Genomic DNA, 26388 nt, shown 5'->3' with positions numbered 1-26388 from the left:
CATCAGCTAGCATCCTCCCTTATTGGCAGAGCTGGCAGGGTTGACAGGGAGACCAGGGGCTGAACTGAGGATGCAGAGCAAACACTACTTTTCCTAGGATGACTATCTCTCTGGCAGAGGATTTAAGTATATTGTCAGGGCATTATTGGGGCATTTGCATTTACCTCCTTGGACCTCTGCTGTGGATCAGAAGAGAGCTTCAGTTTAGCAGACAGTATATTTCCTACGTTAGTTCTTCTTTTTCTAAATTATTAATCAGCCCTTGTCCCTAGAATGTAAAATGATTATACTGGGACAAACTGTTTAACCTAAGCTCCAATTTGTTATTCTTCTCACATTTGCCGCAGCTTGTGCTGCAGATCAGAGGTTAGTTGCAAACAGGCTGTAAAAACCTGTATTTCTTACCCTGCAGCGCCACCAAAGACTGTCAGGGAAAAATGAATCTGAAATTTAACCCAAGGGTGCTTGCTGCCTGTGTGCAGCCAAGGGCTGTTTCAGATCTAGGACTACAGCCTCAAAGTCACGCCTGCTCTGTGCTTGTTCTGGCTAGCAGAGACCAATGTGGATCCAAAGGAATCTCTGTCAATGTTACTGGCTACTGCAGGTACTGAGGAGCTTCTAATTCACAGCCAGCACCAAGAAGATAAGCAAGATGCATTAAAATAATCCAAAAGTTTCATTAGATACAGACCATCTCCTCAAGAAAGCTAATGAAAGATGAAGAGCTCTCTAATTTAGCAGACTCAGAGATTCATGCTTGAGAAAGGTCATTAAAAAAAAATCAGTGCAATGAAGAGGTACAATGCTTTTCGATAGGAATTTGCCTGAGTCTTGGTTGGGAATTTCATAACTTCCCTTTTATTCCCCCAACCCCCCAGCAACAACTGTATGGCTGCCTGTGGCAGAACAAATGCAGTTAACTTCTTTGCCTAGTATCAGATGCAATCCCAGCAATGCTACACACCCTCCTTCATCTGTCACTTTGCTCAGGAAGTTCTTCCCCTGGGGCAATTGTAATATCATATTTCTAATAGGTAGTATCAGATTTGATCTCACAGATTTTGATTACTTTGCAACTCTTCCAAACTCCTATGCCCTTCCCCAAGGGACAAATTAAGGCTACACCTCACCTCTATTGATTAGAAAGGTGACTCTGAAACTCCTCTTTGCAGGAAGGAAGAACTTTTGAGAAAAAATAAAAAACAGTTCTAGGGTATTTTTTCAAAAAAGTTCAGGAGAGAAGGGCAGAGGTGGTCCCTGAAACATTAGTCTGTGGGAATGGAATAAAAACAGGCTTCTGTAAAACCAGAAGAATGGGATGGATAAAAAGGGCTATTCAGAATATTATAGGGTGTATCAAATGAGAAATAACTGTCAGATGACCTCATTAATTGGCTAAGTACTGGCTAGTAATGCTTGCCATAAAATGGTACATGTAGGCATAGAATCATAGAATTGTTTAGGTTGGAAAAGACCTTTAAGATCATCGAGTCCAACCATTAACCTAACACTACCAAGTCCACCACTAAACCATGTCCCTAAGCGCCATGTCTACACGTCTTTTAAATACCTCCAGGGATGGTGACTCAACCACTTCCCTGGGCAGCCTGGTCCAATGCTTGACAACCCTTTTGGTGAAGAAATTTTTCCTCACATCCAATCTAAACCTCCCCTGGCGCAACTTGAGGCTGTTTCCTCTCGTCCTATCGCTAGTTACTTGGGAGAAGAGACCGACACCCACCTCGCTACAACCTCCTTTCAGGTAGTTGTAGAGAGCGATAGGGCCTCCCCTCAGCCTCCTCTTCTCCAGGCTAAACAGTCCCAGTTCCCTCAGCCGCTCCTCATAAGACTTGTTCTCCAGACCCTTCACCAGCTTCGTTGCTCTTCTTTGGACACCTCAATATATTTCTTGTAGTGAGGAGCCCAAAACTGAACACAGTAGTCGAGGTGTGGCCTCACCAGTGCCACGTACAAAGGGAGAATCACTTCCCTAGTCCTGCTGGCCACACTATTTCTGATACAAGCCAGGATGCTATTGGCTGCCTTGGCCACCTGGGCACACTGCTGGCTCATTTTCAGCCGGCTGTCAACCAGCACCCCCAGGTCCTTTTCCGCCAGGCAGCTTTCCAGCCACTCTTCCCCAAGCCTATAGAGTTGCATGGTGTTGTTGTGACCCAAGTGCAGGACCCGGCACTTGGCCTTGTTGAACCTCATACAGTTGGCCTCGGCCCATTGATCCAGCCTGTCCAGGTCCCTCTGCAGACCCTTCCTACCCTCGAGCAGATCAACACTCCCGCCCAACTTGGTGTCGTCTGCAAACTTCCTGAGGGTGCACTCGATCCCCTCGTCCAGATCATTGATAAAGATATTGAACAAGACCGGCCCCAAAACTGAGCCCTGGGGAACACCGCTCGTGACCGGCCGCCAACTGGATGTAACTCCATTCACCACAACTCTCTGGGCCTGGCCATCCAGACAGTTTTTTTACCCAGCAAAGACTACACCCATCCAAGCCATGAGCAGCCAGTTTCTCCAGGAGAATGCTGTGGGAAACGGTGTCAAAGGCTTTACTAAAGTCTCGGTAAACGACATCCACAGCCTTTCCCTCGTCCACTAAGCAGGTCACCTTGTCATAGAAGGAGATCAGGTTAGTCAAGCAGGACCTGCCTTTCATAAACCCATGCTGACTGGGCCTGATCACCTGGTTGTCCTGTACGTACCGTGTAATGGCACGCAAGATGATCTGCTCCATAACCTTCCCCGGCACCGAGGTCAGACTGTAGATCCTGTAGTTCCCCGGATCCTCCTTCCAGCCCTTCTTGTAAATGGGCGTCACATTTTCTAATCTCCAGTCAACTGGGCCCTCCCTGGTGAGCCAGGACTGCTGATAAATGATTGAAAGTGGCTTGGTGAGCACTTCCGCCAGCTCCCTCAGTACCCTGATGCTGATACCTGTATGCTCAAGGTGCCGGGATATGTATGTGACACTGTTGTGACACATCAATGTCACTGATGTGACACTGTTAAGATAGGTGAAGAACACATGTTACAGTGCTTTGTTGGGCTTTCCAAATGCAGAAGGGCTTTCTTTGCCCTGGAGTGTATAGGAGTTTCTCATGAGTCAGTTGATGAGTATATCTTTTAAGGGATTGCTAGATCTTGAAAAACTCCTATTTCTGAAGTTGTTTAGTTATTCCAACTAGACTGTGATTTGTGTCCTCTTCCCATTGTTGAGTATTCCTGTGTTGGGCAGAACTCACCCTCAGCGGTGAAATCAGCAAAAACAGTGTCGTGCTGTGCGTATGGATGGGAAATTAGAAGTATAAATCTAAAATTGCTGCACTTGTTTCTCAGATGACACCTGAGAAGGAAATTAGCTAGGAAGTTAGATACTGGAACAGAACAGGAGAAAGGTGGTGGTTTAGGACTGAGATATATTGTTATAAACCATCTGCCTTATTTCCCTAAGCAATATGTTACATCGTGTAACACTCTTTAAATCACCTGTCTTTCTCACCATGAAAGAAAACAGTAAAGGAAAAAAATTCAAGAGGCAAATTCTCCCCTATTTCACCAATGAATTTATAGCCCTTTTTGTCATTATATTTGAGTAAGACAATTTTGTGGTTTAGGGCCCGCTTCTTCACTTCTCTAGCTTACATGTGGCCTATTACTTCATTGGCTTGTATTTTGGTGCAGGGCACGTGGACCAGATGCAGTACTGATGGCAGAAGGCAACCGTCCTGCTGAGCTGACTCAATCCCAGATGCTTCACATTGCCCAGCAGATTGCAGCTGGTATGGTTTACTTGGCATCACAGCACTTCGTGCATCGGGATCTTGCTACCCGGAATTGCCTGGTTGGTGAGAACCTGCTGGTGAAGATTGGGGATTTTGGGATGTCTAGAGATGTGTACAGCACAGACTACTATAGGGTAAGTGAACTGCTATAATCAGTAATAACTGAGGTCTTGTTCAGTCATCTTACTGCATTCATGTGACTGATTCTACTTTTACACTGGACAGTCTCTGTGAGATGATTTAGGGGCTGGCATATGGAGAAGCTGGTTCTGAGTGAATATCCATGGTAATTACTCAGTTTTGGTATTAGTTTTGGTAAATTTGGAGAGAGTTAATCAGAATAAGATTGGCATGTCCTGTTGTTTATATATGTTGGCTTTATTTTCTAATAATAAATCATACAAGTCTTTTACTCTGGGCAGGAATTTGGCATGTTTGCTTGGCTGTAGTGAAGAAGCAGCAGATAAAAAGGAAGAGAGGGTAATCAAATTTGGCCCAACTCTCAGAAGATATTAAAATATGTTCTTATACATTTCTAAGACAAATGGAAATTGTAACTTTTGGTTATTGTATAATGTTTCAGTTTACTTAAATAGATATAATGGTCAGCAGCACTGGACGGAACAGTTATTTTACTTGCTGACAGCAAGCATTTCTTGCTTTAAGCCAGTTCTTTAGTCTTACTGTTTATGGCTGAACATTTGGTTTGTGTCACTCTGGTGAGGGCTGTAACTCAGTGGTGGGTAAGGATAGCCCATGGCGCTTGTTCATATTCTGGCCCTGGCCATTTTCCCTGAGCTTGGTTGTCATAAAATGATCTGTGAAGTTTGCAAAGGGCTTCTAGGATCTCTAGGATAGACAAGACTGTGTACACTGATTATTGTTGTTAATGTTGGCTTTGTACTATGTGGCAAGTCATGCAGCTTACAGCATTTGCTGTTCAATACCATGTGTGTAACTTCATGGGTGGAACTGGAGTAAGAGTGGCAGCTATCAGGTTTTTGTAGCATGGGGGAGGCAATCCATGGCCAAGCTGTTAGTTTATAAATGCTAGAGCTGTATCCTGTAACATAAGCTACTCAAAATCTTTAAACACATTCTCTGTACCTGCCTCCCACATCACTTGTTACCAGTGAACTCCTTATAGATAAAACGAAGGCCTATTCCTTAGCCACCTTAATTGGGCTGCTGTGTCTATAAAAAAACAGTGTCCCCTTGGCACCAGTGTTTCTGCAATGCCTGAAAAGAGATCGCCTTTTGTGGTGGGTTGACCTTGGCTGGCCACCAGATACCCACCCAGCCGCTCTCTCACTCCCCTTTCTCAACAAGATGAGGGAGAAAATAAGATGAAAAAGCTCACGGCTCAAAATAAAGACAGGGAGATCCCTTACCAATTACCAACATGGGGAAAACAGACTCAACTTGGGGAAAATTAATTTTATTTATTGCCAATTAAGAATAGAGTAGGATGGTGAGAAACAAAGACAAAAACTGAAACACCTTCCCCCCACTCCCTTTTTTCCAAGGCTGTTGTGATTTAACCTCAGCTGGCAACTAAGCACCACACAGCCGCTCACTAACTCCCCCACAGTGGGATGGGGGAGAGAATCGGAAGGGTAAAAGTGAGAAAACTCATGGGTTGAGATAAAGACAGTTTAATAGGTAAAGCAAAAGCTGCACATGCAAGCAAAGCAAAACAAGGAATTCATTCACTCCTTCCCATCGGCAGGCAGGTGTTCAGCCATCTCCAGGAAAGCAGGGCTCCATCATGCATAACGGTTACTTGGGAAGACAAACGCCATCACTCCGAATGTCCCCCCCTTCCTTCTTCTTCCCCCCAGCTTTATATACTGAGCATGACGTCATATGGTATGGAATATCCCTTTGGCCAGTTTGGGTCAGCTGTCCTGGCTGTGCCCCCCTCCCAGCCCCCCATGCACCTGCAGCCTTCTCAGTCGGTAGAGCATGGGAAGCCGAAAAGTCCTTGACTATTGTAAACACTACCTAGCAACAACTAAAACATTGGTGTGTTATCAACCTTGTTCTCACCCTAAATCCAAAACACAGCACTGTACCAGCTACTAGGAAGGAAATTAACTCTATCCCTGCCAAAACCAGGACAAAGGCTTAACTTCACTCCTTCATTTCCAACTCCTCTACCTCCCCCCCCATCAACCCTGAGCAGTGCAGGGGGCGATGGGGAATGGGCGGTTGTGATCAGTACATACCAGTTCCTCTCTGCCACTCCTTCCTTCTCACACTTTTCCCCTGCTCCAGCATGGGTCCTTCCCACAGGCTGCAGTCCTTCAGGATAAACTTGTTCTGGCATGGGGCCCTCCATGGGCTGCAGTGTGGATATCTGCTCTGGTGTGGTTGTCTCCATGGGCTGCAGGGAAATATCTGCTCCGGCGCCTGGAGCACCTCTTCCCCCTCCTTCACTGACCTTGGTGTCTGCAGTGTTGTTTCTCTCACATTTTTCTCACTCCTTCCTCTCACAGCTGCTGTGCAGTGGGGGTTTTTTTTACCCTTTCTTAAGTATGCTATCAGAGAGGCACTACCAGCTTTGCTGATTGGCTCAGCTTTGGCCTGGGGTGGGTCTGTTGCAGAGCTGTCTAGAACTGGCTGTGTATGGCACGGGGCAGCCCCAAAGAGGCCATGCCTGCAGCCCTCCCCACCCACTACCAAAACCTTGCCACATACACCTAATATACCTTTACATCTGAATGAGGCTGGACAGGGCAGAGGAATCTACACATGAGTTATTGTTGAGTGTTGTTTCATTTAATAGCTAAGAGGTAGCAGTTTCCTTTGTTCTTTGTCCCTTCTATAAAAAAGCACACCTAGTATTTAGTAAACATACAAACCAGATTCTTAGGTTTTGTTATTTTGGAAATTCAGCACTTCAAGCTATTTCTTCAATGTAAAACAAGCATGACTTCATTTCATAACTTGGATAAATATACAGAGTAGCAATCTCTGGCTATATTTGTGTTTGAGAGGACATCAGTGAGCACCAAAGGCCAGGGTTTCTTGATTTTGTACAAGCAATACTTTTTGGCCTGCGGGCATGTCTGTGTTCTGTATTTCAATAAGACTGAATTTATTTACCATGTTCATCATTATACTTAAGAATGAATGTTCATGCTTAATAGTAAATGCTTGCAAAGGCCTTGACAGAAAAAAATAACAACTCCCTGCTGCAGAAAAAGTAAATGAAAAAAAGAAGGATGGAAGCTAGCTAATCCTAAGGGCTTCCTGGGGACAATTGAAACCTGGCACAAGCATGTGGTACTGTACTGACTCTAGCGTCATCTCACCTGTTCATGTACTTCTGGGTTTAGTCCTTGATTCTGGCACATGACCACTTGAGCAAAGCTTCCACCTAATGAAGCAGGAGTTTAGAACAAGGCCAAGATTTTGTCCTGCCTGACCTGTGACTTGGAGAAACCAGGGGTTCACCAGAGGAAATTCTGGGAGATGGGATGGGGAGGGATGCTTGAGTGCTTCTCAAAGCCCCTCATTCAAGTGATACACTCCATTTCTCATGTTTCCTTTCTCTGACTCCCCATCATCAACATTCATTCCTTTTCCCACATCTCCCTTTCTCTTTGTCACTTCTCTTATCCAGAGGCTGAGGGAGGCTAGGTAGGAACCAGGGAGAAGAGAGAGAGAAAGGAAGGGACAGCGTGAATAGTGAAGAGGGTACAATAATGGACGTGAGAGAGGGAATAAGGCAGGAAAGGAAAGTGGAGAAAAGTGTCAGTAAAAGAAAAAAGTGTGGATGAAGGGAGAAAGAGGTAGACAAGTGTCCGAAGGGATGAATGAAAGTGTAAAGTAGCACGGCTTCATCCAAGTTGATGGAGTAGCTTGCAGCATGATGCATAGATATGAAATTTAAATTTGGGCTGTTGCTTGTTCTGCACAGTGAGAAAACCAAGAAGGACCATTTCTCCAGCCCTTCACACTCCAGCTGGCTTTTGGCCAGCACAAGAAGAGGGACAGAGCCACAGCCTGCCTTGCCACCATCTTTCACACTGATAAAAGCTAGAAGTTAGAGTCGAGCCTGTGAGATTTTGGCCTGCCCTGCTAGGGCCATATGTGGGCTAGTCAGAAGCTGGTCATGAAACAGTCAAGGCTATTATGACTTATCAGATGGTTGCCTGGAGAATTATGTCCATGGCAGATCTAAGTAATGAAACTGTCAGCAATGACACTGGGATGGTTCTGACCTACCATGCCTGATTGTTTGCAGCAGGATAAGTCTTTTCAACTGTTCAGGCTTAATCACATACATGGAAGCAATTTTCCCCCAACCTTGACAGCTTTATCTGATATTTATTGGAAGGATTTCTATAGCTCCAAAACGCTCTGCAAGAAATGGTTTGGTAGTTATGTTTATTAATACACTGGAATCAGTTTTCTGAGATGCTGCCTCCCTGTCAGGATTTTAGATTTGCCCAAGATGATTATTTATAGTTTGCTTCTGTAAGATAAGGATGATCCCCAGTCCTTGTTCACTGTTAGATTGTTAACGACATTCTACGTTGAATCAGCTCAGTTGTTAAGAGATGCTTCAGGGAACAGTGGGAGAGAAATAACCTTTCAGCTGGGAATATAGGTTTCAGGTTCAGTAGGGTCTTTTACTTACTTTGTTGATGTCTGGTTTTTGTTGTTTAGACTCCTATCCCTCAAAAGTTAGGGTTTCCCATCTTTCCTTCGGACATACAAATAATGTGACTCATCTGCACTGTTCAGTGGCTTAAAGTATTGACATTGAAGCATGGGAACAACCACTTTGCTAATATTTGTTCTTGCACACAGAGATACTATTTCAGACCCTTTTTAGGCTTACAATTCAAGTTTGCAAGAGCTTGCTCAATATTTGGTCTTAAAATACTTTTCTGTGTTTCTTTATCATAAGCAAAAAGCTCAAAAAAAAAAAAGGAAGGTCAGCTCACCCCAGTACTTGGAAAAACAGGGATATGCTTTAAATATCCAGCCTGGTCAGCCAGCCACGGGTTTGAACCAAGATTTTGGATGAAACTGTGATCTCAACAGGGTAAGCAAGAGCTTTGCCATCAACTTCATTAGGACCACAATTTCACCCTTCCACTTCTTTATGTCTGTCCAGTGTGGCATAGAGACTCTGTTTCTGATTTAGATTTATGGAGCTAAGTTGTGTAATCCCTATTTAGCTATTAAATAACTTATTTGCCTTTATGTAATAGTGCAAAGAACAGTGGAGGAAATAAGGAGTCCTTGCCTCCACTTGTACATACCATGCAAGGATCTGTCAGAGGCCTGGGGCTATTAGTGAGGTTTCCATCTTCTTTTAGGCCCAACTCACCCAAAAGGGATGGGAAGGTTTAGAAGTCACAAATTCATTTCTTCCACTTCTGGCATAGATGGGGCAGAAGAACCCAAGAGGATATGGTTCAGCATGAAGTCCAGTGACCTGTTTTTTCTTTATATCTCCTGCATATCTTGTACCATGTTTGTTGTTGTTCTTTTACTATTTAAAGAGAGCAAAAGATGTAGGATTGGAAGAGATGACACAGGTTACTGAGTCGAAGCCTTCCACTATTGCAGGAAGCCACGCATCAAGTGTTAAGGGCAGGAGCAGCCACAAGAACCTCAGGCCTCCTCAAGCCACACAGAAAACCTCAACACCCATTAACACTTTTAGCCCCTTCTATATAAGACACCAAAACCTATAAAAAGAAATATGATGCAGCCAACAAAACACACATTCCCCTTTTCAACTGTCTCTCAGGTATACCACAAAACTGGGTAGCAGAAGTCCTGTGTCTCTGAAGCTTGGATTTCTAACTCCTGGATCGTTCCTGCCCTGTCATACAGCCCCTTCCATTAGTTTATCAAGGCGGATGTTGCAAATAACTAGGATTCTGCTGCCAGGGCCTTGTCTGGAAGGCTGCTCCACACCTCACTCTCCTAATGGTTGGAAATTTTCTTTTTAATCAGTAGCCTAAATTAACTCATGACCAGTGTACACCCACTTGATCACATTGTCCTCCAACAGAGAGCATTCTTCTCTCTTCCTGGAATTTTTGTCTTAAGTATATTTAGAAAGAGTAATCCTGTCCCCTCCCAGACTGTTTTGGAGAGTTAAACAAGCCAAACTGTCAGAGTTCTCCATTTTCCTTCTCCTCCTATAGCCTTCTCCACATTTATTTTAGTTTGAATGTCTCTTTCTGGTACATAAATCACTATAACTGTGAGCAGTAATTTCCAAATGAGATTTTGCCCATTCTTGGATCAGAGATACTTCCCTGCCTCTAATGAAAACATGCCACATGATACATCCTAGACTCACATAGCCTATGTCATATTGGCACACAGTCACTTTATTGTCAAACAGTGCCCTGGGCCACTCTCATCTTCTACTGCTTCCAAATTAAGAACATCCCCTTTACTGAAGTGTTTTTATTTCAGTCTCTAAGTGAAGTTCATACTGGCATATTTTGTACCTCTAGTGGTTGAGAAAAACTGTTGTCTATCTTTTGTTTTTTGCTTCTTTGGGGGCTGCTTTTTTAAAAAAAATTAAAATTCAGGTCTTGTCTAATTTGGTGATGAGTAAAGAACTAAAGAAACAGAATCACGGGACCAAAAAGTAAACAGATGAGGGAGTGAGAAATATTTGTAAATAAGTTTCCTCATTTTTTGTGGCTTTGTTTCTTTGTTTTATTTCTTGATCACTTCTATTTAATGTTAACATTAAATGAGTATTGTGTAAAAGGATATCTTTTTGAAGCATGGAGGTCCCATGCACTTTCAGTTAAGATGTGAGAAGTTATGCTTCTGAGCCTCCCAAGAAGAAAAACTAAGGATTACACAATTTGATATTCCAAGCAAATTTTAAAATACCCAGCTTTCAGACCTTCTCACTAAATGCTAAGGGCAAAAACTCTTTTGAGAAACCATTTTGACCCTGGAAGTATTAAAATTCTTAGCAAATAGGCCAGGTTCTGTTCTCCACTGTTGTTCAGCGAATCCAGAGTAGCAGCTTTGAAGACAGTGAAATAACATTAGTACTAGAGTAGTGAAAAGGCAAAGAGCATCTGGCCCACTAGGCACAGTTCTTCTTTCATCTATGAGCCTAATATCTAATATTGTACAGTGCTGTATTTATGGCAATTGCATAATACATGTTTTCTGGTGACTCTATATATGAAATGTTTGCTAAAAGATAATGCCAGTAAAATTACCAGTACCAAGTGACTATTTGCAAAGAGAATTCATGCATAACAACAATGGACTAAAAAAAAGAAAAGGCTGGTTTATCGTTATTTGGGCTATAGCTAGCCAGGCAAGCACCACCATACAAATGTTTACAGTGAGGAACAAGTGTCTGTCAATTCAGAAAGGACAATAGCAGCAAACACCTGCAGGTCTCAGCTGTCACTACAGAGCTTAATACCTGTGTGGGGGAGTTTGGTGGAAGCTGCACTCAAGAAAACAAGAAAGTGTTGCTGAGAAGTCAAGCAGCTTGTCAAGGCATCCTTGTAGGTGTGTGCATTGAATTGTCACAGTTTGAAGGTACAGTTTGAAGGCTTTTTATTAGTTGGTATTTTTGCATCTGTTGCTCAGGAAATTATCTGCTTCCCTACATAGACTTTTCAGCTCTCCTCCTCCATCAGAGGCTCATTGCATCATGTGCAGTGCAGGGAGGACAGAGGGTTCCAGCAGCCCTGAAGAATGTGTACAGATGATTTTGTGCAACTGGAAACAATGCAGGAAATAATGGGCCAGCTACAGAGATGTAAATCTGAATTAGCTCCCTTGAAGTCAGTGCAGTTACTCTGAACTTATACCAATATAATCGCAAGCAGAATTAAGCCTAATGATTTTAGAGGGCTTTTAGGAGCTTCCTAAAGGCCACCACTATATCAGCAGTTAGAAACTTGTATACACCAGGACATAGTGTCATTCTGATGCTAAAGGATTAGCAATATAGCTTGATGCCTGTTACTACTAGCCCATGCTGGAGTATATTTTGTTGTGTGCAGGAAGCATGCTCTTTCCCCAGCTAATTCCTGACTCAGTGTTTTCTCTTGAATCACAGTTTCGTGACCCGCTCAATTCTACAGACAGGCCAAATTCAGCTTTGGCTCAAGCAAGTATAGTTCCATCATTTTTTAATGTGGCTATAGATACAGTCATTTTCCAAGTGGAGTTTTCTCATTATCTTCACATCAGGGTTATTAGTCTTGCTTATAGTTTTGTTTCCATCTGTTTTCACTGACACAGATCCTAAGAGGAGATTCTGAGAAAGTTTTCCTTATTATTGCTAGGAGAAGGAGCATCAGATGTCCAGCATCCGTAGTGGGATGCATTTAACAGTGATTTGTTACTGAACTATCTTGCAGGGTTAACGACAGGACAGTAATACAGAAAATGAGATCTTTACCTTGTAGGTTGTGATGTACTTTATTTTGCCACATTTTAAGCCCCCTCTCACATGAAACGTGCAAGTGTGAAACCAGCCCCACTGCTCCTGGAGCACATTCTGCTTCAGTTTGTGAAATCAGAAAGTATGGAGAGGGAAGAAAGGGAAAATCTAATGACTAGGGTAAAAAATGGAGCTGATTAAAACAAAATTTAGAGCAGAGTGGACTTGCTTCTGTGACCAATTACTTGATTATCCATTGAATTTTGGTGTCTATTTATTCCCTTGGAAATGTCCCCCACAAGATTTACACCAGCATGATTCTCATGAAGGATATCAAGAGATAGTCACTCAAAACCAGTTCACCTTGAGAAAAGAAGCAGCACCCAGAAACAGTTGCCAGGAAATGCAGACCTCCCATTGACCCACAGTATAGCTAAAGCTCTGATTATAATTCAGTCAAAAGCTTAACCAAAGTGTTTGGAAATTTTCAAATGGAAATTTTCCCACTGTTTTCTTCTGTTAAAAACTTTCATAATTTACTAGTATTTGGGACCAATTTGGTTAAAGAGCCTTAGGTTCCATATGCATGCATATAGAATACCAGGAAGTTTACACAGTCAACATCACCCACAGCTGACACAAGCTTTTCTGTTGAAAAAGCTCTTAGCACAGATGTTCATTAACTTTAAAGGTCCTTTAAAAATTACATACACAAAACTGAATCATTCTTAAAAATAACCACACATAGGGATATAAATTGCAGGAAACCAATGATTCAAACATTGAAATTAACTTGAGCAGTGGCAGCAGCAGCAGCAGCAGTTGTTGCTGTGTGTTGTGAGGAGTGTGAGGCTTGTGAGGTCCCCGGGGGGGGGGTGTCTGAGGGGGTTTCTAGGCCCCTGACACCCTTGGGTTGTGTGTGTGGAGCGACCAGCTGGCAGGTGACAGATCTTGCGAGAGGGGTGGGTGAGAGTTGGAAGGTGCCAGCATTCCCCCTAGCCAGTTCAAACCGGGAGAAGCCGCATATAACTGGCTCCTAGGGAGCACCAGCGAGCAGGGTGCCCAAACAGGAAGTGGTATCTGTTGGGAACAGTGTTGGCAGTTTGCACGGAAGGGGAGCACACTCTGTCAGTTATCGGGCTGCTGCCTGCTTTGCTCACCAGCAGGCTTAGGCTGCAGTCCGGATGGTCACACCAGCTAGCTGGTGGCTGTGCAAGCCTACCTGGAAGCTTGAGGTCTCCTGGGAATTAGAATTAGAAAGATGGCATCTTTCAAAAGAATTATCGTTTTATAAGTGAGCCATTTTTTTTCTGAGAACCACAAGGAGACTGTGACCTGCTGAAAGAAAATGGTGTCCACTTGCTGCAACTACAAGGCTGAGGCTGAAACCCAAACAGAAGCACTACAGCCTACCTATGCTGACGTCTCCACCCAAACAGACCTACCAAGGACTGAAATAGCTGTCCAGACCTTAGACTGCATGGAGCTCCAGCACCTGGAAGTCCCCCTAGCACCTGAAGGTAGCAGTGGATGTCATAGCTACAAGTGTGCCTAGCTAGAAGAACTCTTCAAACAAGTAGCTATGTTGCAAGAGGAGCTCAACAGGCAGCGCAGTATCCGGGAATGTGAGCGGGAGATCGATACATGGTATTGTGTTCTGTCCCAGGCTGAGCGACAGCCCTGCCTTATGGCTGTGCAAGGGGAAGATAAGCCTGAATTCAGCATCAAGCTGACTGACACAAGTAACTCACGAGATGAAGGAGACTGAACCCTTGTCTCTGCTCGGGGCAGAAGGAAGAATCTTCCCCCTTCCCATACAGTGCATAAATGTAACAGATATGACGTTCTGGGGGTGGAGAATGAAGAGCACATGAGTAATGGACAGGATCCAGGAGAAGACGACCATGCAAAGTTGATCCAATCACCCACATGCATTAGAACTAGTGCCATCAGAAAAGCACATGAAGTATTAGTAATTAGAGATTCCTTACCGAGAGGCACCAAAGCACCCATTTGCTGTCCAGACAATTTCTCTGGAGAAGTCTACTGCCTACCAGGAGCTCGCATTCATGACATCACTGAGAGGCTGCTGAGCCTGGTGAACCCTACAGATTATCATCCACTCAACTATTCCACGTAGGGTCTAATGATGCTGCATCGAGGCAACTTAGAACCATCAAAAGAGACTATATGTCCCTCGGGGCAATGTTAAAAGGACCTGGAGCACAGGTGGTGGTCTCCTCTATCCTCCCAGTCAGAGGAAGGGCTTCAGGAAGGAGGAGACGAATTGAACAGGTGAATGCCTAGCTGCGTGACTGGTGCCATACTCAAGGTTTTGGCTTCTATGATCATGGATCTACCTTTGAGAAGCCAAGGCCTGTTGGGAGCTGATGGGATTCACCTGACCAAGTGGGGCAAGAGGGTCTTTGCCAACAAGCTGGCCAGACTTATGAGGAGAGCTTTAAACTAGATTTAGGGGGGAAGGGGATAGAGTTTTGAGCAACAGAGAAGAGCCAGGGCCTGCTGATGTATTAGGAACCAACAGGGAAACACATGTGAAATGCCTCAGAGGAACTGGGGCTTGTTCCTCTAAAAAGGTGACAAGGTCGACAGCCCGTCTGAAGTGCCTCTATACCAATGCACGTAGCATGGGTAACAAACAGGAGGAGCTGGAAGCCACTGTGCAGCTAGAAAGCTATGACCTAACTGCTATCACTGAAATGTGGTGCGATGACTCACATGACTGGAGCACTGCAATCGATGGCTATAAACTGTTCAGAAGGGACAGGCAAGGAAGGAGGGGTGCGGGGGGGGGGGGGGGCGGTCGCCCTCTATGTAATGGAATGGATTGTCCACACAGAGCTGTCCTTGAAAAACAGCGATTAACAGGTCGAGAGCTTATGGGTAAAAATTAGGGGCCATGCCAACAAAGGAAACCTCGTGGCTGGTGTTTACTACAGGCTGCCCCAATCAAGGAGAGCCTGTTGACGAAGCATTCTTCTTCAACTACAGGAATCATCACGCTCGCAGGCCCTGATCCTGCTGGGGGACTTCAATCAACCTGATGTGTGCTGGAAAAGTAGCACAGCAAGCTGTAAGCAGTCCAGGAGACTCTTGGAGCGCATTGAGGATAATTTCTTAATCCAGGTGATAGACGGCCCAACCAGAGGAGAAGCATTACCAGACCTGTTGTTTACAAACAGAGACGAACTAATTAGAGGGGTGAAGATTGGTGGCAGCCAGGGCTGCAGTGATCATGCCCTGGTGGAATTCACAGTCTTGAGGGATATGGGCCAGGTGAAGAGTAAAGTCAAGACCCTGAATTTTAGGAGAGCAAACTTTCAGTTGTTTAAGGAATTAGTAGATGGGAAACTGCCCTCGGGGATAAAGGAGCTGAACAGAGCTGGCAGCTCTTTAAGGACGTTTTTCTTAGAGCTCAAGACCTCTTGATTCCCATGTGTAAGAAATTGAGCAAGGAAGGCAGGAGACCTCCTGCTCAAAGTACAGTGTAAGAAGGAAATGCACAGGCAGTGGAACCAGGGATCTGTGTCCTGGGAAGAATATAGGGACGCTGCCCAGATGTGTAGGGATGGGATCAGGAAAGCTAAGGCACAGCTGGAGATGAATATGGCAAGGGATGAGAAGAATAATAAGAAGGGCTTCTACAGGTATGTTAAAAAAAAAAGCAAGATTAAAGAAAATGTACTATCCCCTGATGAAAAAGACAGGAAAACTAGTAAAAATTGACATGGAGAAGGCTGAGGTACTCAACAATTTTTTTGCCTCAGTTTTCAATGGCAATTGCTCTTCCCACATTTCTTGAGTCCCTGAACCTCAAGGCAGGTACTGGGGGAATGAAGTCCCTCCCATCTTAAGAGTAGATCAGGTTCAAGACCACCTAAGGAACCTGAACATACACAAGTCCATGGGACCCAACGACATGCATCCCAGGGTCCTGAGGGAATTGGCTGATGTAGTCGCTAAGCCACTCTCCATCATAGCTGAAAAGTCATGGCAGTCAGGCAAAGTCCCCAGTGACTGGAGAAAAGGGAAATATCCCACCCATTTTTAAAAAGGGTAAAAAGGAGGACCCTGGGAACTAGTGACCAGTCAGCCTCACCTCCGTTCCCGGTAAAATCATGGAACAGACCCTCCTGGAAGTTATGTCAAGACATATGGAAGGCAGGGAGGTGATTAGAGACAGCCAACAGGGCTTCACCAAGGGCAAATCATGCCTGACTAATCCAGTGGCCTTCTATGATGGAGTGATATCAATGACATAGTGGATTGAAGTACACCCTCAGCAAGTTTGTAAATTACACCAGAGTGGTGCAGTTGATTCGCTTGAGGGAAGGGATGCCATCTAGAGGGACCTTGACAAGCTTTAGGAGTGGGCCCATGCAAACCTCATGAAGTTCAACAGGGCCAACTGCAAGGGCCTGCACCTGGGTTGGGGCAATCCCCAATATCAATACAGGCTGGGGGATGAATTGATTAAGAATAGCCCTGCAGAGAAGAACTTGGGGATACCGGTGGATGAAAAATTGGACATGAGCTGGCAATGTGCGCTTGCAGCCCAGAAAGCCAATTGCATCCTAGGCCGCATAAAAAGAAGTGTGGCCAGCAGGTTGAGGGAGGTGATTCTGCCCCTCTATTCTGCTCTGGTGAGACCCCACCTGGAGTACTGCGTCTAGCTCTGGGGTCCCCAGTACAAGAAAGATGTGGACCTGTTAGAGTGGGTCCAGAGGAAGGCCACAAAAATGGTCAGAGGGCTGGAACACCTCTCCTATGAGGAAAGGCTGAGACAGTTGGGGTTCTTTGGCCTGGAGAAGAGAAGGCTCCGAGGAGACCTTATTGCAGCTTTTCAATACTTAAAGGGGGCTTATAAGAAAGATGGAGAGAGACTTTTTACTAGGGCCTCTAGTGACAAGACAAGGGACAATGGTTTTAAACTGAAAGAGGGTAGATTTAGATTGGACATAAGGAAGAAATTCTTTACGATGAGGGTGGTGAGACACTGGAACAGGTTGCCCAGAGAAGCTGTGGATGCCCCATCATTGGAAGTGTTCAAGGTCAGGTTGGACAGGGCTTTGAGCAGCCTGATCTAGTGAAAGATGTCCCTGCCCATGTCAGAGGGGTAGGACTAGATGATCTTTAAAGGTCCCTTTCAACCCAAACCATTCCATGATTCTATGAACTTTATGAACCAGAGTTTTGAGAGCTTTGCAGAACTCTGATTGTAAAGTCAGCTCATTGCACGTGAGTAGCAGCCCAGCCCTATGAAGCCTTCTTTACATGTGCTGCCATTATTTGACTGCTATTTAGATGTTTAGCACATAACAGGGCCATGTCCTCAATTCCAGTCCTGTTCACAATTCGTGAATAGGGAACAATTTGTGAAGAAGGGAAGCAGCATGCTATACTGCGTGTTATACTGCAGGTCACTTACGTCTTCACTGCTTTCTGGGTTCTTCAGCTATTTGATGGAGAACCTGGTCACCCAGGCAGCTTACTTTGATGTGGAGGTAAACGGAAGTCATTAACAGGGACTTAGGGCAATCTGTACCAGTTGGCCTCAATTCCAGAGAAAAATCTGGACAATCAGTTGCTTATATAATTGTAACCCACATGCCCTTGTGAAGCCTTTTCACTATTAGACATCATGAATGGTACTGAAATTCTTGACAAGCTGTCAGGACAGCTTTCTAAGCTTGCCAAAATATGAGGACCCCAGAACTGAAATGATTTAGTATCTTGCAGGCTCAAGAACTTGAACCAAGATAATTTGGCTTTGCATTATTATAGTCTTATATGAAATGGAGCCAAAACTTCACCTATGAATTGCTGTGTCAAGCTACTAGCTATGACCTAACTTTTAGAAAGATCATAGAATCATAGAATGGTTTGGGTTGGAAGGGACCTCTAAAGGTCATCTAGTCCAACCCCCCTGCCGTGGGCAGGGACATCTTCAACTAGACCAGGTTGCTCAGAGCCCCGTCCAACCCGACCTGGAATGTTTCCAGGGATGGGGCATCCACCACCTCTCTGGGCAACCTGTTCTAATGTGTCACCACCCTCAGCGTAAAAAAATTCTTCCTTATATCTAGTCTGAATCCACTCCCCTTTAGTTTAAAGCCATTCCCCCTTGTCCTGTCGCAACAGGCCCTGCTAAAAAGTCTGCTGCCATCTTTTTTATAAGCCCCCTTTAAGTGCTGATAGGCTGCAATAAGGTCTCCCCGGAGCCTTCTCTTCTCTAGGCTGAACAACCCCAACTCTCTCAGCCTTTCTTCATAGGAGAGCTGTTCCATCCCCCTGATCATTTTCATGGCCCTCTTCTGGACCCACTCCAACAGGTCCGTGTCTTTCTTATGCTGAGGGCTCCAGAGCTGGACACAGTACTCCAGGTGGGGTCTCACCAGAGCAGAGTAGAGGGGCAGAATCACCTCCCTCAACCTGCTGGCCACGCTTCTTTTGATGCAGCCCAGGATACGGTTGGCCTTCTGGGCTGCGAGCGCACATTGCTGGCTCTTGTCCAGCTTTTCATCCACCAGTACCCCCAAGTCCTTCTCGGCAGGGCTGCTCTCAATCCCTTCATCCCCCAGCCTGTATTGATACCAGGGGTTGCCCCGACCCAGGTGCAGGACCTTGCACTTGGCCTTGTTGAACCTCATGAGGTTCACACGGGCCCACTTCTCGAGCTTGTCCAGGTCCCTCTGGATGGCATCCCGTCCCTCTGGCATGTCGACCGCACCACTCAGCTTGGTGTCATCTGCAAACTTGCTGAGGGTACACTTGATCCCACTGTCTATGGCATTGATGAAGATATTAAACAGTACCGGTCCCAATACAGACCCCTGCGGGACGCCACTCGTCACCAGTCTCCATCTGGACATTGAGCCGTTGACCACTACCCTCTGGATGTGACCATCTAACCAATTCCTCACCCACCGGACAGTCCACCCATCAAATCCATACCTCTCCAGTTTAGAGAGAAGGGTGTTGTGGGGGACCGTGTCAAAGGCCTTACAGAGGTCCAGAGAGACGACATCTGTAGCCCTTCCCGTGTCCACTGATGTAGTCACCCCATCAGAGAAGGCCACTAGGTTAGACAGGCAGGACTTGCCCTTGGTGAAGCCATGCTGGCTGTCTCCAGTCACCTCCCTGTCCTCCATGTGCCTTAGCATAGCTTCCAGGAGGATCTGTTCCATGATCTTCCCAGGCACAGAGCTGAGACTGACTGGCCTGTAGTTCCCCGGGTCTTCCTTTCTTCCCTTTTTAAAAATGGGGGTTATGTTTCCCCTTTTCCAGTCAGTGGGAGCTTCTCTGGACTGCCACGACTTGTCAAATACGATGGATAGTGGCTTAGCAACTTCATCCGCCAGTTCCTTCGGGACCCATGGATGGATCTCATCGGGTCCCATGGACTCGTGCACCTTCAGGTGCCTTAGATGGTCTCAAACCTGATGTTCTCCCACAGTGGGCGGCTCTTCATTCTCCTAGTCCCCGCCTTTGCCTTCTGCGGCTTGGGCGGTGAGGCTTGAGCACTTGCCGGTGAAGACCGAGGCAAAATAGTCATTGAGTACCTCCGCCTTCTCCGTGTCCCGGGTAACCAGGTCTCCCGTTTCATTCCAGAGAGGGCCCACATTTTCCCTCGTCTTCCTGTTATCCCCGACGTACCTATAGAATCTTTTCTTGTTGCCCTTGATGTCCCTGGCCAGATTTAATTCTATCAGGGCTTTAGCTTCCCTAACCTGATCCCTGGCTGCTCAGACAATTTCTCTGTATTCCTCCCAGGCTACCTGTCCTTGCTTCCACCCTCTGTAGGCTTCCTTTTTGTGTTTGAGTTTGTCCAGGAGCTCCTTGTTCATCCATGCAGGCCTCCTGGCGTTTTTGCCTGACTTCCTCTTTGTTGGCATGCATCGCTCCTGAGCTTGAAGGAGGTGATCCTTGAATATTACCCAGCTTTCTTGGGCCCCTCTTCCCTCTAGGGCTTTGTCCCATGGCACTCTACCAAGCAGATCCCTGAAGAGGCCAAAGGCCGCTCTCCTGCAGTCCAGGGTAGTGAGCTTGCTGTGCGCCCTCCTCGGTGCCCTAAGGATCTTGAACTCCACCATTTCGTGGTCGCTGCAGCCCAGGCTGCCCTTGAGCTTCACATTCCCCACCAGCCCCTCCTTGTTGGTGAGAACAAGGTCCAGCATAGCCCCTCTCCTCGTTGGCTCCTCTACCACTTGGAGAAGGAAGTTATATCATCGATGCATTCCAGGAACCTCCTGGATTGCTTATGCCCTGCCATGTTGTCCCTCCAACAGATGTCGGGGTGGTTGAAGTCCCCCATGAGGACCAGGGCTTGTGATGCAAAAGATGATGCATTCTTTTGATGCAGCCCAGGATACGGTTGGCCTTCTGGGCTGCGAGCGCACATTGCCGGCTCATGTCCAGCTTTTCATCCACCAGTACCCCCGAGTCCTTCTCGGCAGGGCTGCTCTCAATCCCTTCATCCCCCAGCCTGTATTGATACCAGGGGTTGCCCCGACCCAGGTGCAGGACCTTCCATCCCCAGGCAGAGCTCCATGCACTCCAGCTGGTCATTGACATAGAGGGCGACACCCCCTCCTTGTCTCCCCTGCCTGTCCTTCCTAAAGGGCCTGTATCCCTCCATCCCAACACTCCAGTCATAGGATCCATCCCACCACATCTCCGTGATGCCAATAAGGTCATAGCCCTGCAGGCGTGCGCACATCTCTAACGCCTCTTGTTTATTCCCTATGCTACGTGCATTTGCATAGAGGCATTTAAGTTGGGCCCCCGATGAAGCTGTCTTACTGGCTGGAGTTCCTTTGTGCTGCTCTTCAGGCGCTCTCCTGCTGACCTGTGTTCCTTCTCCAGGCTCTGGGCATCTATTGCTGGCCCTGGCATCAAACTAGTAGGAGTGGGATGGATTGAGGTTCCCCTCCCCCAGCATCTTTGGTGGGATGCACCCACGAGTGCTTAGGGAGCTGGCAGATGTCATTGCAAGGCCACTCCTGATAATCTTTGATCGATCATGGAGACTGGGAGAAGTGCCCAAGGACTGGAGGAAAGCAAATGTCACTCCTATCTTCAAGAAAGGCATGAAGGAGGACCCAGGGAACTACAGGCCGGTCAGCCTCACCTTGATCCCTGGGAAGGTGATGGAGCAGCTAATCCCGGAAACCATTTCCAGGCACATGAAGGACAAGAAGGCCATCAGGAGTAGTCAGCATGGATTCACCAAGGGGAAGTCATGCTTGACCAACTTGATAAACTTCTATGATTAAATGACTGGCCTGGTAGATGAGGGGAGAGCAGTGGATATTGCCTACCTGGACTTCAGGAAGGCTTTCAACACCATCTCCCATAAGATCCTCATGGAGAAGCGGTTGATGTATATGGGCTGGATGAGCAGACAGGTAGATCAAAAGCTGGCTGAACAGCCCGGCCTAGAGGGTGGTGATCAGTGGAACAAAGTCTAGCTGGAGGACAGTAACTAGCGGTATACCCCAAGGATCAATACTGGGTCCAGTCCTGTTTAACATCTTCATTAATGATCTGGATGAGTGTACCCTCAGCAAGTTTGCTGATGACACCAAACTGGGAGGAGGGGCTGATGCACCAGAGGTTCATGCTGCCATCTAGAGGGTCCTAAAGAGGCTGGAGAAATGGGCTGACAGGAACCTCATGAAGTTCAACAAGGGGAACTGCAAAGTCCTGCACTGGGGAGGAACAGCCCCATGCACCATTACATGCTGGGGGCCACCCAGCTGGAAAGCAGCTTGGCAGAAAAGGCCCTGGGGGTCCTGGTGGACACCAAGTTGAACATGAGCCAGCAATGTGCCCTTGCGGCAAAGAAGGCAGATGGTATCCTGGGCTGCATTAGGCAAAGTATTGCCAGCAGATTGAGGGAGGTGATCCTTCCCCTCTACTCAGCACTGGTGAGGCCACGCCTGGAGTCCTGTGTCCAGTTCTGGACTCTCCAGTACAAGAGAGACATGGACATACTGGAGACCACCCAACAAAGGGCCACTAAGATGAGGGGGATTAAGGGACTGGAGCATCTCTCTTATGAGGAAAGGCTAAGAGAGCTGGGACTGTTTAGCCTAGAGATGAGAAGGCTCGGGGGAGATATCATCAATGTATATAAATACCTGAAGGGAAGGTGCAAAGAAGATTGAGCCAGGCTCTTGTCAGCGGTGCCCAGTGGCAGGGCAAGAGGCAATGGGCACAAACCGAAACACAGGAGGTTCTGTCTGAACATCAGGAAACACTTTTTTACTGTGAGGGTGACTGAGCACTGGAACAGGTTGCCCAGGGAGGTTGTAGCGTCTCCCTCCTTGGAGATGTTCAAAAGCCGCCTGGACATGTTCCTGGGCAATTGTGTCTAGGTGGCCCTGCTTGAGCAGGGGTGTTGGACCAGATGTCCTCCAGAGGTCACTTCCAACCTCAACCAGTCTGTGATTCTGTGATAAGCCAGACCTGCTGCTGAAAGAAAAGGTCCTGCTCTTTTGCTACTCCCAGCAGCTAATTCCTGCATCATCCTATTTTTTGCACCAGCACAAGTGTTTCTGCAGCCACTGAACAAACTGCATTGATTAAACAATCCAGCTGAAAAATAGCCATTTTTTCCTGGTTGTGGGGAGGACAGGATACTTTTCTGAAGAGAAGTGCCAGGGCATTTCTGCTTGAAATCTATGCTGGTTGTCCTGGTTTCGGCAGGAGAGTCTAAAATAACTGTGCTATATGAATGCATCAGAAGGGTAAATAAACATGAGGGGAAAAAAAACTGTTTAAACTGAAGGATGATGTTTGCATAAGAACAAATGAGTATGAGTTGGCCATAAAATAATTTGAGCAAAAGATTCGAAGAATATTTCTAACCATCAGAGGAATGAGGTTCTTAGACAGTCTGTGAACAAAGATACTGGGGAGAAAGCTGTCATCTTAAGGTGATACTGAGCAATTTATGAAAGGAATTATGTGATGTAGGTGAACTATGTGATAGGATGGAAGTGGACCTGAGGACTCAGGATGCCCCTCGCAGTTCTTAGCTGGTCCCTTGAAGCACATTAAAAAACAAAGCTACTATTTGTGTCAGAAAGTTTTATTTCAGCAGTGTCAGCATGAGTAGCAGTTTCAAGTGTAGATACTTCATTTTGTCAGGATCAGTTCACCCCATCTTTAGTTTGCACAGAATATTCATAGAGTTACTAGCATATGTGAAAGCTTACAGTAGCTGATTTTCACAGGAAGGAGAAAGTTTTGAAGAGAAAATATTTCTTGGTATTGTCTGAGCATAGATAGAGCCAATATTGCTTTTTCCTTGTCTTTTCCCAATGTCCCACATTTATCATAAGGTAAAGTCAAGAGAAAAAATAAAGGATGAAAACATGTAGATATTTCTTCTTGTACTCCATCTGTATCTCTCTTATTTTTTCTTCACCTTATCATTTCTTTCAAGAAGGGTAATGATTTTAACTTATCTATTCAGCTCATGCCCATTTAAAAAACATGAGTGGCTTCTGATTGTTACAAGGTTTAGCACAACCCTTTCTGGCTCTATGAGGCAGAAGTTACCTCTCAGGTCAAAAAGCTATAGCTTTGAATACAAAGTGGTAAGAAAGTAGAGGCTTTCATACTGGATTAGACCAGTGTTTTCACTTGAGTTTTAAAGTAGTGCAAATATTACTATGTATTGGTCATTGCATACTGTATGCCTTGCTCCATACTTGTTTCATAGAGAACATAAGCCAGTTAGAACCTTAGCTGCAGTCTAGAGCTTTTAGCACATGTTCTGTGATGGCAGCCATACAGTAGTCCAGCACTGACATGGCAAACAGGACATCCATCTCAGTCTTCTTGAGTCTTGCATGCTAGAGAGAGGGAAATGTCCTGAAGGCTAATCTCCCTGCTGGATATAATAGTAGAAGATGTAAAATGAACCTAATTTTTGTTATTCTCAAAAGGTCAAAGGTATTTTTGTCTCACTTCACCTTTCCCTACCACACCTAGCAAAATAGTATTCTGTTAGAGAGGATGTGATGAAAGTTGCCTTAAAGTTCATTTCATGATTTCATCCTTTCTTCTGTTGCTGAGACTGGGACCAGGGTGAATAGCACTGAGATAAGTCGCTCAATTTCCAGCAGATACCTGGGTGCATTGTTCTAGTCTTGCTCTTCGTTGCAAACGCTGGGGACCTGGAGCAGCAAGAAGCACAAGTCTCAAGGTGGCAGTGGAGCTTTTACTTCACATTGAAATCCCATAGAGTATCTTCGAAAAGCTATAATTTTAATTATATAGGTTGATCCCCCACCTTTTACAGAGCAACTACTGAATTTAAAAGTACTCTGGATACTTATAGGGACAGACAGGTTAAATTATAATTATTACCAAACAGCTATTTAATGATTACTACCCTCTGAATAACAAATCCCCCACCCCCATGAAACACAAACAAAAAAAGTTTGCTTGTCATTCCAGAACTCTTCTGGCATTCAACTCATAACTTGCAAGTTCCAGCCATTCACCTCAATGCTTTCTTCTGCTTAAATAGAAAAAACCCTCTTTATTGTTTCCAGTATGTCAGACTTAGGTCATGAAATTAAAAGACACAGATACTCATTTGTTTCCAATAGGTTTTGGTTTGTAAATACTCAAATTGGTTCTTTCATGTGCATGAAAGGAGGCGTGGGGGATGGTGGTGTGTGTGCACATGCAAATCTGTGCATTATTATTCTTATGGAGATGGATTGCCAAACACTTTACAACATAAGAGGTTCTTGTGACCTTCTCCACCGCACTGCTTAGAACTGGGTTTGCATGACTGCCCGAGGCACAGTAGCACACTGCTGGGAAGAGCTTGGTTCCTACATCAGTATCTGGAGAAAGCCAAGCTATGTTCTCTCCCACCACAGCTCTCCTGTTATATTCCTACCAGAGCAGCTTATCTATTCTCCTGGGGATCCCACATGGGACAAAGTCCATCCTTTCTCTTGACAGCTGGCAAAGAGGCAACAGGATTAGGTTTGCCATAACCACTACCCCAAGGCTTTGTCCCAGTGTTCTACATTCTTCTAGTAGAGCAATTTGGAGATAATATAGTCTGATAGCCAAAGACCCAGGTGTCTCTGCTGCAGTTGTGAACCTTCCAGGGTCAAATCCTATTGCATGTTGGGGGGGGGACTGTAATGTTTGCATAAAGATAGATGTGCAAGAATTTAGGCAGGTGGCCATACACTTGAGTGATGAGATTAAGAAGAAATATTAAACACTTCCCTCATTTCCTGAGCACAGTCTAGCACATGTGCAGAATTAAACAAAAATGCTGTGGAAAAAATATTATTAAATCATGTAATTAAAAATGTTTTCCATAATGAATATTTAGATTGCCAGTGGAGCTGCAGTTGCTGGAATCTTTCACTCCAGAACAAGAACAACAACAAAACCTTAAATATCATATATGTGATATAAGTAATATTTATACAAAAGTAAACGTGATCAATTGCAATGATGAAGTACATTCACAAATGCTTCTGCCTTTTCCCAATACACATAACTATGTTTGCCTGCTCACAAATCCAACTCCCCAGGGCTTGTTATAAAATGCCAAAGATCTTCTAACAGTCCATTATGTTTTAATTCAACATGCAAGAGAGATTTTTCTTCATTTCTCCACCAAATGGAAGGTTTAACCCAGTCCTGAAAATGTGAAATACATATGATACAAGACACTGAGCAGGGAAAGTGAAGTGCAAACTGGGTCCATCCTTGAACCTTTTGCTTGCTGTAATCAGCACTTTTCTGGCTACAAATAGTCCTTCAAGTGTGAAAGTGGTTAAATTCTGTGATCATGTTTTTTTCACTAAGGGGGAAATTCATCTCTGTGGGGCCATGCCTTTGAAGTCACTCACAATATTCTCAATTAGAAGGCAAGGGAAGAACTACTATACACCTTCTGCTGGCTATCTGCACTGGGATGGATGCCAATCACTATAAGGTATTCGCCACAAATGCATCTCCAGAATAGTTAATATTATCATGCTACAATCACAGAAACATCTTCTTATCATTAATATTGTCAAGATTGTTAACATTTAAAGCTATTTAATATTTAACATTTTATGCTAATGTTAATACTATAAAATATGATTGTTGCTGATATTAATT

At 45.2% G+C, this 26388-nt stretch overlaps 1 protein-coding gene across 2 annotated transcripts in view; it reads left to right on the top strand.

Annotated features, from left to right (window-relative positions):
• Positions 1-26388, top strand: part of LOC143171995 (BDNF/NT-3 growth factors receptor-like) — a 214913-nt gene that overhangs the window by 160318 nt on the left and 28207 nt on the right. For both annotated transcript variants that reach the window (XM_076361201.1, XM_076361203.1), the window contains one exon: positions 3700-3934. In XM_076361201.1, the coding sequence (XP_076217316.1) occupies positions 3700-3934 (235 nt within the window). The remainder of the gene's footprint in view (positions 1-3699; positions 3935-26388) is intronic.

Source organism: Aptenodytes patagonicus, chromosome W (assembly GCF_965638725.1).
Source record: "Aptenodytes patagonicus chromosome W, bAptPat1.pri.cur, whole genome shotgun sequence".
Classification (NCBI taxonomy): Eukaryota; Metazoa; Chordata; class Aves; order Sphenisciformes; family Spheniscidae; genus Aptenodytes; species Aptenodytes patagonicus.
Note: the sequence above shows the minus strand (reverse complement) of the source record. Positions and strands in the feature narration are given on the sequence as shown.